Source organism: Herpailurus yagouaroundi, unplaced genomic scaffold (assembly GCF_014898765.1).
Source record: "Herpailurus yagouaroundi ecotype Mexico unplaced genomic scaffold, PumYag 77, whole genome shotgun sequence".
NCBI lineage: Eukaryota > Metazoa > Chordata > Mammalia > Carnivora > Felidae > Herpailurus > Herpailurus yagouaroundi.
Genome location: NW_024412388.1, coordinates 82,887,637 through 82,902,284, shown reverse-complemented (window position 1 = coordinate 82,902,284; position 14,648 = coordinate 82,887,637). Strand labels below are relative to the sequence as shown.

Genomic DNA, 14,648 nt, shown 5'->3' with positions numbered 1-14,648 from the left:
GTATTCCTTGATATTTGTGTTTCTGGTATTTTTGTAAATGGATTTTTTTCATTTCATTTTCCAGTAATTTGCTAATAATATCAGGAAACAATTTTTGTATACTGAACTGGCATCATATAACCATTCTAAATTCACTGATCAGTTCTATGCACATTTTAGATTCCTTTGGGTTTTTTATTTTAAAAATTATGTTTATTGAGAAGATAGTTTTACTTCTTCCTTTCTAATCTTTATGCTATTTTATTTGCCCTATGTAAACAAAAAGCAGGAGAAAATGTGAAAACAGACATTACTTCATTCCTGCTTTTAAAGAGAAAACATTCAATATTTCACCATTAAAGAATGGAATTTGTTTTAGGCTCTTACTGGATGTCCCTCACTCAATCTGTGGAAGTTCCCTTACCAGTTTTCTGAGTTTTATCATGAATGAATGCTGTATCAGTCCTATTGTATCTGTCCTATTCTCCTATTGACATTTTTTCCCCTTCATTCTATTATTGTGATAATTTACACTGAGTTCACTTTGAAATGTTAAACCTTACAATCCTTGGGTCCGCCTCAATTAATAATCATGAATTATCATTTAGAAACTGCTAGATATGATAATCTAACATTTTGTTAAGAATATCTGCATTTATGTTAATGAAAAATACTGGTTTGAAATCTCGATTTCTTATATCCTCTTTGTTAGGTTTTGGTATCAGTCATAGCAGCATCACAAAGTGAATTTGGAGTATTCTCTGCTTCTCTTTTTCTAAAAGCAGTATACTGAAGATGGCTATTATTTCCTACTTTGAAGTTTCATAAAATACAACAGTGAAACCACCCATATCTGAGTAAACTCACCTATGAGTGAAATCACCTATGCCTGGAGTAATCTTTGTGAGAAGATTACTAATCTAATTTTTATAATAGACATAGAGCTAATCTGTATATATTATGGAGTAACAGTTTATGTCAGTGTTTTGCTAACTTAGGTTTGTGAAGGATCTTGTCTATATCACCTAGGTTGCTGAATTTATTGGCATTACTACTCTTTATGTAGTACTGCCTTATTTTCCTGTTAGTTTCTGTAGGATCTGTAGTGGTACCTCTACTTTCATTCCTGATATTGGTAATATAGCTTTCTTTTCTTGACAGAGTAAACTTTTTTAAAAAATGCTTATTTGAGAGAGACAAGGAGAGCATACATATGTACAAGCAGCGGAGGGGCAGACAGACAGGGAGAGAGAGAATCTCAAGCAAGCTCCATCCACACTGTCAACGTAGAACCTGACACAAGGCTTGAACTCCTGAACCATGAGATCCTGACCTGAGCCAAAATCAAGAGTTTGATGCTTAACTGACTGAGCCACTCAGGCACCTCTAAAGCTTTTTCTAAAGTAGGTATTTTCTAATATGGGTATATACATAGACATATTTTTCCCATGTACTTTCTCAAATGAGCCAACAAATTTTAATATATTTTCACTTTCATTCAGTCAGATGCCCTTTATATCTTCATGTATTATTCAGAATTGTGTAGTTCAATTTTCAAATATTTGGTGATTCTTACTTAAATTCTACTATGATCAGATATTATATAAGCTTTCAGTCATTTGAAATCTATTATTTTATGTCCTAATATATAGTCGATCATGGTGCTATATACACTTGAGAAGTTTTTCTGCAGTTAGGGTATAGTTTTGTGAATGTGAGTTAAGCCCAGCTGAATGTTCAGCACTGTTCAAATCCTCTATTTATTTTAAAGATCTGTCTTATCAATTACTGTAAGAAATGTTAAAATATCCAACAATGATTATAGACTGGTTTCTCTCTTTAGTTTTACACATACATGTATTTTTTCATAAACTTTGAAGCTCTGTTATTACTGGTATAAAGTGTAGTGCCCTTTAAGCACTACAAAATATGATATTTTTATATCTGGTAATACTCCTGTCTTGAATTTTACTCTGAGGCTAATATAATCAGATGAACTTTCTTGTGCTTGTTGTTTGCACAGAATATTATTTTCAATCCTCTTTACTTTCAGCCTATCTGTGTACTTCAACCTGACTCTAGAAGATACTGCAGTCAGACCTTGCTTTTTAATCCAGTCTGACAATCTTTGCCTTTTAATTGGACTTCTTAGACCACTAATGTCCAAAGGAAATATTCTGCAAGTCATGTAATTTTAAATATTCTATTAACCACGTCAAAAAATGAGGAGTGAAATTAATTTTAAGAATAGATTTTAGATCAATGTATCTGAAATATTACCATATCAACATATAGTCAATATTTTAAAAAATGAAATATTTTACATTATTACTTTTGATACTATGTTTTTGAAACACAAAGGCATACATCTCCACACATACATCTCCATTAGGAACAGCACAGTTCATGGCCTCATACAGCTAGTGGTTACTACAGCAGATTAAAGGGTTTTTTGGGTTTTTGTTTTTTGTTTTTTTTTTTGCTAACTTACATTTACACATTTATGTTTAACATCTGTTTATTTTCTTATTGCCTGGTGTTTTCGTGGTGTTCTTCTCTTGCACTGCACTAACAGAATATTTGATAATATTCCATTTTAATTCCTCCATGGGCTTTTTCCTTTTAAACAGCCTTTCTGAGGTATTATTCACATGCAATAAGCTGCATACATTTAAAGTATACAATTTGACAAGTTCTGACATATGCAAACATCCATGAAATCTTCACCCTAAGAGAGTATATATATCATTCACCCCTAAATTTCCTTGTACCCTTTGCAACCCATCCCCCTGGCTCCTCCCCACCCCCAAATCCAATCTGCTTCAGTTTGTATCTTCTTGGGTTTTATATAAATGAATTCATACAGAATGTACTCCCCCTCCCCCGCCGATTTCTTTTACACAGTAGCATTATTTGGGTATTTATCCCTGCTATTACATGCATCAATATCTTATTCCAGGAGTGGCGGCTCAGTACAGCATAAGACTCTTGATGTTGGGGTCATGAATTCAAGCCCCACATTGGGCAGACAGCTTTCATAAAAGAAAAATAGCTTATTCTACATGTCTGAGTAGTATTTCATTGTATCCAAAGGAATACGAGGCCAAAATTGCAATCTATTTATCCATTCATCTGTTGATGGACATGTGGATTGTTTATGGCTTTGCTTATTACAAACAAGCTATTATGAACATTCAACTGAGTTTTTTAGTTTTTGGGGTTTTTTTTAAATGAACATATGCCTTCATTTTTCATGCATAAATGCCTAAGAGATAAACAGCTGACAAACGTCATTTGGTAGTTTAACTTTTTAAGAATCTGCAAGATTATTTTGTCCAAGTAGTTCTTCAAGTTTACATTCTCACCAACATGAGAGTTACAGTTCATCCACATCCTTTCCAACACTTAGTATGGTCAATCTCTTAAATATTAGCCATTATAACAGGTGCGTAATGTTATCTCACTTCAATTTGCATCTAATGATTAATGACATAGAGCATCTTTTTCATGTACTTATCTGCCATATGTTTTTGCTGAACTATCAAGTATTTTTGCCAATTTATTACACTAGGTTGTTTGTTGCCTTAAGTTTTAGCATTTATACAGTCTGAATTTATATATTCTGGATCAAAGTTCCATATGCTCTGTAAAGATATTCTGCTACTCTATGGTTTGTGTTTTCATTCTACTATCAGTATCTGCAAAAGAACTTAGAGTCTAAAAGCTGATGAAATCCCACTTGTTCTTTTATAGTACTTTTGGGGTCCTATCAAAGAAACGTCTGCCTAATCCAAGGTCACAAAATTTTTTTACTATGTTTCTTCTAGGTCCACTCAGAGTTAATTCTTCAATATGGTATGGGATACACATCCAAGTGTGTTTTGGTGTTTTGTTTTTGGTTTTTGCATAGATACCTTAGTCAAAAACCAGTTGTCCATAATTATGTAGGTTTATTTCTGGATTCTATTCTGTTCTATTCATCTATTTATCTTTCTTTATACCACTATGATACTGTTTTGATTACTCAGCTTTATTGTAACTTGAAAACAGGGAATCAGTCCTCCCAACCTTTTCTCTATTCACTTTTAACTGTACTTCTTTGTATGTTTTTTTAATTATTTCAGTATGCAACCTTAATAGAATCTACTTTAAGTTAGAGTTAATATTTTATCACTTCATGTAAATAAAAACCTTACAACTGTAAAATTCTATTTATCTTCACTTAGTGCTGTTGTCATATAAACATCAACACACAGTCTGTGTGTTCACTCACTAATATTTTCCTTTATAGCTTTAAAAATATCTATAATCCTTGTGTGTTAATTCCACTATCTAGGTCATTTTGGTGTCCGCTCCTGTTGAATGCTTCTCTATTAGATGGAATGTTTTCATGCTTCTTTCCATAATTTGTAATTTTTGATGGTACGGGGGATATTATGAATGATAGTTCACAAAAAAAGACTGAGTCATGTCTTCCTTAGGGGGTGTGGTTTTGTTTAGGCAAGAAATTAAATTACTGGTGATCCTTATTGTCTTGTCAGGCCAAACTATCTAGCTTCTTCACTCTTCGGTTTTTTTTTTTTTAATTTTTTTTTCAACGTTTATTTTTATTTTTGGGACAGAGAGAGACAGAGCATGAACGGGGGAGGGGCAGAGAGAGAGGGAGACACAGAATCGGAAACAGGCTCCAGGCTCCGAGCCATCAGCCCAGAGCCTGACACGGGGCTCGAACTCACAGACAGCGAGATCGTGACCTGGCTGAAGTCGGACGCTTTACCGACTGCGCCACCCAGGCGCCCCTCTTCACTCTTCGTTTTAAGGTTGGTGCTTAGTGTAATGGGTGATCCATTCTCTTAAGGACTGGGCTTTCTGTAGTCTAAATTGAATGCCTGAGGTTCTCTCCAAGATGTCTGCATTCTGACTTCCCAGAACTCCCAAGATCTCAGAGCACCACAGAACCTTGGGAATCACCACTTTAGCTCTCAACCCCAGAACAGGTCCATTCTGACAGATCATGCAGAGTTCTCAACCTGTATACAGGCAGCCCAGCTATTATTCAAAATTCTGAATCAGGTGAATCACCATACTGAATTCTGACCCCTGCAAAATGCCCAAACCCCTGGAGAGCTTCCTTTTTCAGGACCCTTCGCAAATCCCAGATGTCTGAGCAGCTTTGAATTCCAGTCTGTCTTTCCAGCTCAGTGAGACCTCCATGCTCTGCTTAGATTCTCCTTTCCTGTGCTACAAGAATAGGGTAAGCCCAAGGCAGAAAGCCAAAGTGATCATGCAACTCCCCTCATGGATTTCCCTTCTCTCAGGGATCTTTATCTGGTACTGTCTGCTCATCAATTCAAGACAATATATTTTATACAGTTTTGTAGTTATTATTATTTTTTTTTGGAGGGCACATGGAAGGAGAAGGAAAGGGTGCTATCAGTTATTCTGTCATAGCCCTACATACTAATTTTTAAAACATTTCAACTATTCATCACTATATGAATTGTTTTAAAAAATCAAAGTGGCAAAGCAGCATTAGACATTTGAACCTATTTGTTCAATTATTTGTACACAGTATTTTGACTGTCAAAATCATGGCCTAGTGATTTTGTTTTGTAATCACGGAAAAGTCAATAATAATGATGTGTGGGCAAATTCATTATCACATCATTATGACTATGTTAAGTACTTCATTATAGTTTTTACTTAACTGAACTGCCAGGCATATGTATGTGTGTGCCAAGGCGCACCTATACATAAGCAATGGCTACCTGAAATAAATCAAAATGCTTCTAGTTTTTTACAATCCTTTTACTACCCAAAACAATTAATTCCTCAAGCAAGTAATTCAGGAAAGGGTTCAGAAAAAAGGAACTTCGGTTTTAGGTAAACAGTGTAAAATGCAGGGGTATAGGCAGAATAATTAATTCATCGTCATTATCATCATTATCCCCATATCAAATTTTGATCCATAAAACAAGAGTCTAAAAATTAGTTTATATTTGTTTAAGACAGACCTTACAAACAACCAACTTTATTTCAGACATATATACAATTTAAGAAAAATACCCTATGAAGATAATATGGAGAAAACATTAAAAAACCCAATTCAAAGAATTAAAATATTGTTATAGCAAAGAAAAAAAGGTTGAAAGCACACAGAAAAGAAAACTATCTAGCTCAATCTTTTGACTTTTATTTAGTTGGGCTTTAGAGCTTGTGGGATAGAGAATACTTCAAATATAGTAATTCCCTTTATCTGCTGTTTCACTTTCTATGGTTTCAGGTACCAGTAGTCAACCATGATCCAGAAGCAGATGATCCTCCTAAAATACTGTCAAAAGGCCAACAGTACCCTAACACTGTATCACAATGCCTATACATCATTCACCTTGCTTCATCTCATCACACAGCCATTTTATAATCTCACACCATCACAGGAAGACAAAGGGTGAGTACAATACAATATTTTGAGAGACAGAGGGAGAGAGTATGCACATTCACATAGCTTTTATTACAGTTTATTGTTATCACTGTCCTATTTTTAGTTTTCGTTAATCTCTTAATGTGCCTAATTTATAAATTAAGCTTTATAGATTTGTATGTACAAGAAAAAACACTGTATATATAGGGTTTTGTACCATCTACAGTTTCAGGCATCCACTGCAAATCTTGGAACACATGCCTAGGGCGGTGGGGGGAACTATTATAAAAAATTTTTCTGTAAGACACTCAAACACAAAAACTAAAAACAAAAGGATAAAAGGGGCAAGAATGAGGGGACTTTTAACATGAAAGGAAAAGGTTATATTTTTGTGATTAAAGAAAGGGCAAAAACACTTACTACTTGTCCACAAAAGTCACCAATTTTAGGTATTTTACTTGACACATATATACTCTAGTAAAACTTCCTCTGTAGTGTTTCAACAGAAACATTTTTTTTTCTCCAACAGGAACATATAAAACATTTAACATAAATTATAAAAGGCTATTCTGGTAAAGCAGACTAAATATTAGTTTTAATATTCTGACCCATAAAATGGCAAATAATTAAATTAAACACTGTTAAGAGAGTAACACTTACCTGTAACCACCATGCTGCTCATATTAGAGTTTGGACTACTGAGAACACTGCCTGAGAGTAGTTCGTCAGATCCTCTCTAGAAAAAACAAACACATTAACATAAGTTATCTTTAAATTTAAAAATATTAATCCATCACTTATCTGTATTTTCCAAGTATTCACACTGAAAAACAAATGTCAGGTGTTACATACACTATTGGCAGTATTTTAAAATATTTTAGAAGTTTAACCACTAAAATAGAAAATTAACTTTCTTGTCAATCTCTCTCTTTTCCACAAAGCCAACAGGGCTTCCTTTCTTCCTTTCACCTAAGTATTGGCTCACTACCAATAATAAAAATGTTTCCAAGCTTTCTTTTTTTTCTTTTAATTTTTAAGAGCAGCTTTAGGTTTGCAAGAAAATTGAGAAGGCAGCCAACAGAGACTTCTATTTACTCCCTTCCCCCATACATACATAGCTTCCCTCATGATCAGCAACTCCCACCACAGTGGTACAGTTTTTACCAAGGATCAACCCGCATGGACACTTCATAATCACTGAAAGTCTGCAGTTTACCGGAGGGTATTGATGTTGTACGTTCAGCAGGTTTGAACAAATGTGTTAGGATGTATTTCTATCATTACAATATCATATAGAGGATTTTCATTGACCTAAGAAATTCTCTGTGCTCTGCTTTATTCATCCTTCCCCAACCCCATCCCTGGTGACCACTTAAGCTTTTACGGTCTCTAGAGTTCTGCCTTTTCCAGGACGTCATATAGTTAGAATCATACAGTATGTAGACTTCTTAGAATGGCTTCTTTCATTTAGTAACATGGATTTAAGGCTCCCCCTTATCTTTTCTTGGCTTGATAGGTCATTTTCTTTTACTTCTGAAAATTATCCCAGTGTCTAGACATACCACAAACACTTTTGGATGCTCCCAAGTTTTGACTATAAGGCTGCTATAAATATCTGTGTGCAGGGTTTTGTGTGTACATTAAGTTTTCAACTCCTCTGGGTAAATACCAATATGCACAATTGCTGGATTTTGTGTTAAGAGTACATTTAGTTTTATAAAACTGCCAAACTGTTTTTCAAAGTGATTATACCATTTTGCATTCCCACTAACAACATATGAAAATTCCTGTTGCTGGGGCGCCTGGGTGGCGCAGTCGGTTGAGTGTCCGACTTCAGCCAAGTCACGATCTCGCGGTCCGTGAGTTCGAGCCCCGCGTCGGGCTCTGGGCTGATGGCTCAGAGCCTGGAACCTGTTTCCGATTCTGTGTCTCCCTCTCTCTCTGCCCCTCCCCCGTTCATGCTCTGTCTCTCTCTGTCCCAAAAATAAATAAACGTTGAAAATTCCTGTTGCTTCACATCCTCGTCAGCATTAAAGATTGTCAGTGCTCCACATTTTGGCAATTCTGATAGGTGTGTATCTTGTTTTAGTTTACATTTCCTCAATGACATATTTTGTGGAATATCTTTTCATATGCTTATTTGCCATCTGTACGTCGTCTTTGGTGAAGTGACTATTACGATCTTTGGTCCATTTTCTAATTGTTTTCCCACTGTTAAGTTCTAAGAGTTCTTGGTCTGTTTTGTCCTTTATCAGATGTATCTTTTGCAAATGCCTTCTCCAGTCTGGGGCTTAGCTTCTAATTCTCTTGATACTGTCTTTTAAAGAGAAGTTTTTAATTTTAATGTGGTCCAGCATATCAATTATATTTTCATGGACTGTGTCGTTGGTGTTATATCTAAAAAGGCATCATCATACCCAAGATCATATAGGTTTTCTCCTATATTCTAAGAATTTTACAGTTTTGCATTTTACATTTAGGTTTATGATATACTTTGAGTTAATTTTTCAGAAGAGTGTTAACTGCGTCTGGATTCATTCTTTTGCAAGTAGATGTCCAATTATTCCAGCAGCATTTGTTAAAACGCCATTATTTGCTCCACTGTCTTGCCTTTGCTCTGTCATCAAAGATAAGCTATGGTTACAGGGGGCTCTATACTAGGATCTCTATTCTGTTCCACTGACCTATTTGTCTATTCTTTCACCAAAACCACACTGTCTCAATTACAGTAGCTTCACAGTAAGTGCTGAAATTGGGCAGGATCAGTCCTCCGATTCTGTTCTTCTTCAATATTGTGTTGACTATTCTGGGGTCTTCTGCCTCTCCACAGAAACTTTAGAATCTGTTTGTTGATATCCATAAAATAACTTGCTGTAATTTGGACTAGGATTGCACTAAATCTGTACGTCAACCTGGAAAGAACCAGTATCGTGACAATACTGAGTCTTACTATCCACAAACATGGAATATCTCTCCATTTATTTTGGTTTTTGGTTCATTAATCAGAGTTTTGCAGTTTTCCTCACATAGATCTTCTATATATTTTGTCAGATTTATACCTAGGTATTTCACTTTCTGCGGTTCTGTCAGTGATACTGTGTTTTTAATCTCAAATTGCACTTGTTCACCACTGATATATAGGAAAGCAGCCGATGTTTGTATATGAACCTTGAATCCTGCAACAGTGCAATTATTGCTTCTTAGTTCTAGATTTTTTTCAGTTCTTTCAGATTTTCTACATATACCATGTCACCTGTGAACAATTTTATCTCTTCTTTCTTGATCTGTGTACCTTTTCTCTTTTCTTGCCCTACCACATTAGCAAAAGCTTCCAATAGGATGTTGAAAGGAAGTGATGAGATGGAATGTCCTTTCCTTATACCTAATCTTAGAAAGTGCTGAGTTTCTCACCATTAAGTACGATGTTACCTGTAGGTTTTTTATTTTTTGTAGATATTTTTCATCAAGTTGAGGAAGTTCTCATCTATTTCTAGCCTTTGTCATAAGTGGATATTAGATTTGTCAAATGTGATTTTTCTTTTTTCAGTCTACTGATGTAATAGATTAACCTAGTTTTCATTGTTTTTATGACAAGTATGCAATATTGCATTAAGAAAAGGGGCTCTGGGGGCGCATGGGTGGCGCAGTTGGTTAAGCGTCCGACTTCAGCCAGGTCACGATCTCGCGGTCCGTGAGTTCGAGCCCCGCATCAGGCTCTGGGCTGATGGCTCGGAGCCTGGAGCCTGTTTCCGATTCTGTGTCTCCCTCTCTCTCTGCCCCTCCCCCGTTCATGCTCTGTCTCTCTCTGTCCCAAAAATAAATAAACATTGAAAAAAAAATTAAAAAAAAAAAAAAAAGGAAAAGGGGCTCTGTAGTCTAGTTTCCACCTACCAGCTATGTAACTAGTAAATAACTATCCTAAGTTTTAACTTCCTCATTTGTAATATGGAGAAAGTATTTACATTAAAATCCTTGGGATTAAATGCTGTAACACACAAACAGTGGTTACCAGACAGTGTGCCTAGCCCACCGCAGCAGTGTTCACTATAATATTCCGAAGTGTCAACCAAGCACAGGGTCCATATATAACTGTTGACTAATGAATGAATGCTGATTATTATTAACAGTTGCCCAAGTTCTCAGAAAACACAGACTCCTATACTTTTCAAAAGTATACTTGACCTGTTTTCATGTATATAAATATTATTAGTTTACTTTTTAGATGTTTGCGGGAGTCATAATCCTTCCATACCAGTGGGGGTTCATAAGTAACTCTGGAGATAAGGGGTGACGAATCTTAGGTCTTCTGAAGTATAAAAGCCTGTAATTCTGATGTGTGGTGTGCAGAACACTCTCCTTCCTACAATGTATGTTCATTAATGAATTTTTTTTTTAACATTCTATTTGTGGTCTTGTTTCTCCCTCAAATGATTTCACACATGCTGCTAAAATACAGTAGGTTTAACAGCCTTCATAACAGAGTCAGTAGAATATAAAATTATTTGCAATTCTTGATATTTTTACCAAAATTACTGAAAATATGTTTATAAACATTATTTTTTAAAAAAGTTATGGGGTGCCTGGGTGGCTCAGTCGGTTGAGCGTCCAACTTGGGCCCAGGTCATGATCTCACAGTCTGTGAGTTCAGGCTCCGCGTTGGGCTCCATGCTGACAGCTCAGAGCCTGGAGCCGGCTCCAGATTCTGTGTCTCCCTCTCTCTCTGCCCCTCCCCCGCTCATGCTCGCTCACGCTCTGTCAAAAATAAACATTAAAAAAAAAATTTTTTTTTTAAAGTTATGTTGGCTTTTCCACTGAATATAAAGCTTACCACTACTATGCCCAAAATAAGTGATTCTATAGTACTAATAACGTTAATGTTTCCACATTAACTGATAGGACAATTTTATTTGCTATATCTTGACACTGATGCTTAACTTGGAAAAGATATAAAATCAAATGACTCAACAGAATCGTGATTGATGGCTGTTCCACAATACTGGCTATGGAAACAAACTAAATTAGAACTTAAATTCGGAATAACAATCTCTACTAAAAATACATATTTTTATAATTAATTCATCTAAGATGGATATCAATTGATTTTAGATTCCGTTAAAAAAAGAAATGAAGTGTTAAGATACGCATTGACGTGCTTTTTAAAATCTGACCACAGAAACTTTTTCCTGTATAATGACCATTTCATGAGAAATTAGTATCCCACAAAAACAATCAGAAAAATGCTAACATGGAAAGATACAACTTATATGTCAAAGAAAAAATAAGCGTAAACATATAGGATAAGTATAAAAGCACATTTAAATGACATTTTACAATCATTCCAGTATTTGAAATTTTTTTAATTTTATTATTAGATATTATGTTCATCATAATAGTACAATCCAAATACCATCCATCACTCCCAGGTGGAAGAGCTGCTGAAACTACCAGGAAGGCAAGCAGTAACTGGAGGCTGAGACTGACAAGAGTCCTGGACTCTGCCAGGTTTCAGGACTAAGAACTGCCCGAAGACTTTCTTTTCTGGAGAAGAAGGAACCACGACAGAAAGTCATGGGGCAAGGATGCCAACACCAAGTTCCTGAGAAAAACTAGATTTTCAGAAAGGAAGGAACTCACTCACATGACTATTCCTGGTGTCCTTGACAAACCTCAGGTTGAGAATGATCAAAGGAAAAAAATGAAACAAGACAGCACAATTATACATCACCAAACCATGCAGACAAGAACAAAAGCTTAGGAAATAATGAAGCCACAAGATGAAGCTGGCCTAGTGAATAACCTTTATGGAACAAACTGATACCATTTTAAGCCAGCAGGACTTTGGCTTATGAGAAATAAACTTGCCTATTTCTGCCACTGTGTTCTGCATTTTATTACAGTAACTTAGCCTTCACCCTAACACATATTTACCTGTAATGTGAAGAAATGGCACTGCCATTTTTATTTAACTGGTTATCTCTATAAGGTCACAAAAATTGAAATTGTATCCCTATCTAATACAATACACAAAAAATAGTAATTTTCTGATGGGTTACAGACAAATGTAAGAGGCGTTAATTTAAAAATTTCTGTAACGTATGAAGACATCTTTATGACCCTCAGGTCATGTAAGGACTTTAAGTTATAACACAAGAAAATGAACCGTGTGAGAAAATACTCCTACAGAGTGGCCACAAAATTTCTCTAAAAGAAACTGTATCCCAACAACAGATGAAAACATAAAAACTATTACTAGAGATGGCTTTAAAGATTTCCAACAATCAACAGCAAAGATATCAATAAGAACAAGGCAAAGATTCAAATGGTGGAAAAAGAACACATAAATAATTTTAATTATGATGGCAATGGGAACTCATGGCCATATTAAAACTCTATACATTAAAATTAGCAGTTTTTATTCATCAAAACACAGTATTAAGTGAAAAGGAAATCTACAAACTAGGAAATGATATGAGTAACATAAATAACAGAGAATCAATAGCAATACATAAAAAACTATAAAGTTGGTTAAATTCAAATTTTTATTAGGCAAAGACATAAATAGATATTTCATAAAATTTCACAAAAGAAACACTAATGACCATAAATATGTCGGGAGAAAATAAAGATGTAACGCCTCATTAATAATTAGGGAAATATAAAGAAAGACCAAAGAAATTATTACATACCAAGATGGCAAAAACCAAGGAATTTAACACTTGACCAAGTGCTGATGAGAATCTGAAACAGTAAGAACTCTTGTATACTACTGTTAACATTAACTGGAGCAAAACACCGACAAATAATCTGTACTACCTTATGAAGTTTAACACACTGTACATCCTAGCAATACTTGTCCTTAGATATGTACCCTCAAAAACTTTTGCACACATGAACCAAGTAGTACAAGTATGTTCAGAGCAGCATTATTCTTAAAGTCAAAAACAGTAAATGACCCAGAGGAATTCCAACAAGAAAAGAGATCAGGGTATTTTAACAGATGAATACTACATTGCAAAGAGTTACTACATAACTATATACAAAAGCATGACTAATAATTAAAAACACTGTTAAAGTAAAACACAAGTGAGAGAAACAGAAAATAGGCATACCATTTTCACAAAACTAAAAATATAAAACAATACATTTTTGTCATTTACATGACAAAATATGAAAAAGATAAAGTAATTCTGGGCAGTCACTACTCATAGCAGGGTAGAGGGATATTAAAAGGAACACATAAGCATATAAAACAGCACTGAAAACATTCCATATTAATTAATTCCAAATATTAATTTAGAAACTTCAAGTCCAAAATGATGCAAACGTAAAGTTCTCCACAGTCCAAAATTTGTCCTTAAATTCAATACAATTCCTTTCCAAAAATGTATATATATCTACATTTTTAATATTCATACAAAACAGAATCATACCATACCTGCTGCTTAACACCATTCTCCTTTCATTTAATAAAACAGCTTAGAGATTTTTTTAAAAAAAAGATCAACGCTACTAATCTAGTTCATTTTATCAACAGCTTCGTAGCATTCTAGTATATTAGTATACTACGGTTTTTTTAATTCTCCAACTGATATGTTTCAGTTATGTGCAATTCATCCTTGTATTTAAATACCTGTCAAAGTCTCAAAAGCAGATCATAATCTATGTAATGAGTAACTCAATAAATTCCATAAAGAAGAAATTGTGCAAACCATATTTGCTCAAACAGAATATTTTGAGGGGAAAAAAACTGAACAAAATTCAATTGTTTTATTTTACCTTTGTTTTTTTATTTTTTTTTTTTTTTTTTAAATAGAGAGAGATACAGTGGGTAAGGGGCAGAAAGAGGCTCGATCTCCGGACCCTGAGATCATGACCTGAGCTGAAATCAAAGAGTCAGACACTTAACCAGCTGAGCTACCCAGGCAGCACTCTGAAAATTCAATGTTTTAATCAGATGAAATTTTGAAATAATTCCTATATAACTTGGATCAAAATGAGAATATAAACTTCAAATGCAGACGATTATAAAATTTTAGAAAGACTAGTTACCCCATTTAAAAAATTGGGCAAAAGATTAATATGAAAAGCTGTTTAACCCTGATCATAGAAAAAAACAAATTCAAATTAATACTACATTTAGGTGCCACCTCATCTATCAGACTGGCAAAACCCCAATCACTAAACAATATACTCTATTCAACAAGCTATCGGGAATGGAGGCACTCATATATTTTCTATACAGCAGTAC

General features: G+C 34.7%; 1 protein-coding gene across 6 annotated transcripts in view; it reads right to left on the bottom strand.

Annotated features, from left to right (window-relative positions):
- PTBP2 (polypyrimidine tract binding protein 2) overlaps window positions 1-14,648 on the bottom strand; it is an 83,599-nt gene that overhangs the window by 47,430 nt on the left and 21,521 nt on the right. For all 6 annotated transcript variants that reach the window (XM_040471054.1, XM_040471055.1, XM_040471057.1 and 3 more), the window contains one exon: window positions 7,061-7,136. In XM_040471054.1, coding sequence (XP_040326988.1) covers window positions 7,061-7,136 — 76 coding nt within the window. The remainder of the gene's footprint in view (window positions 1-7,060; window positions 7,137-14,648) is intronic.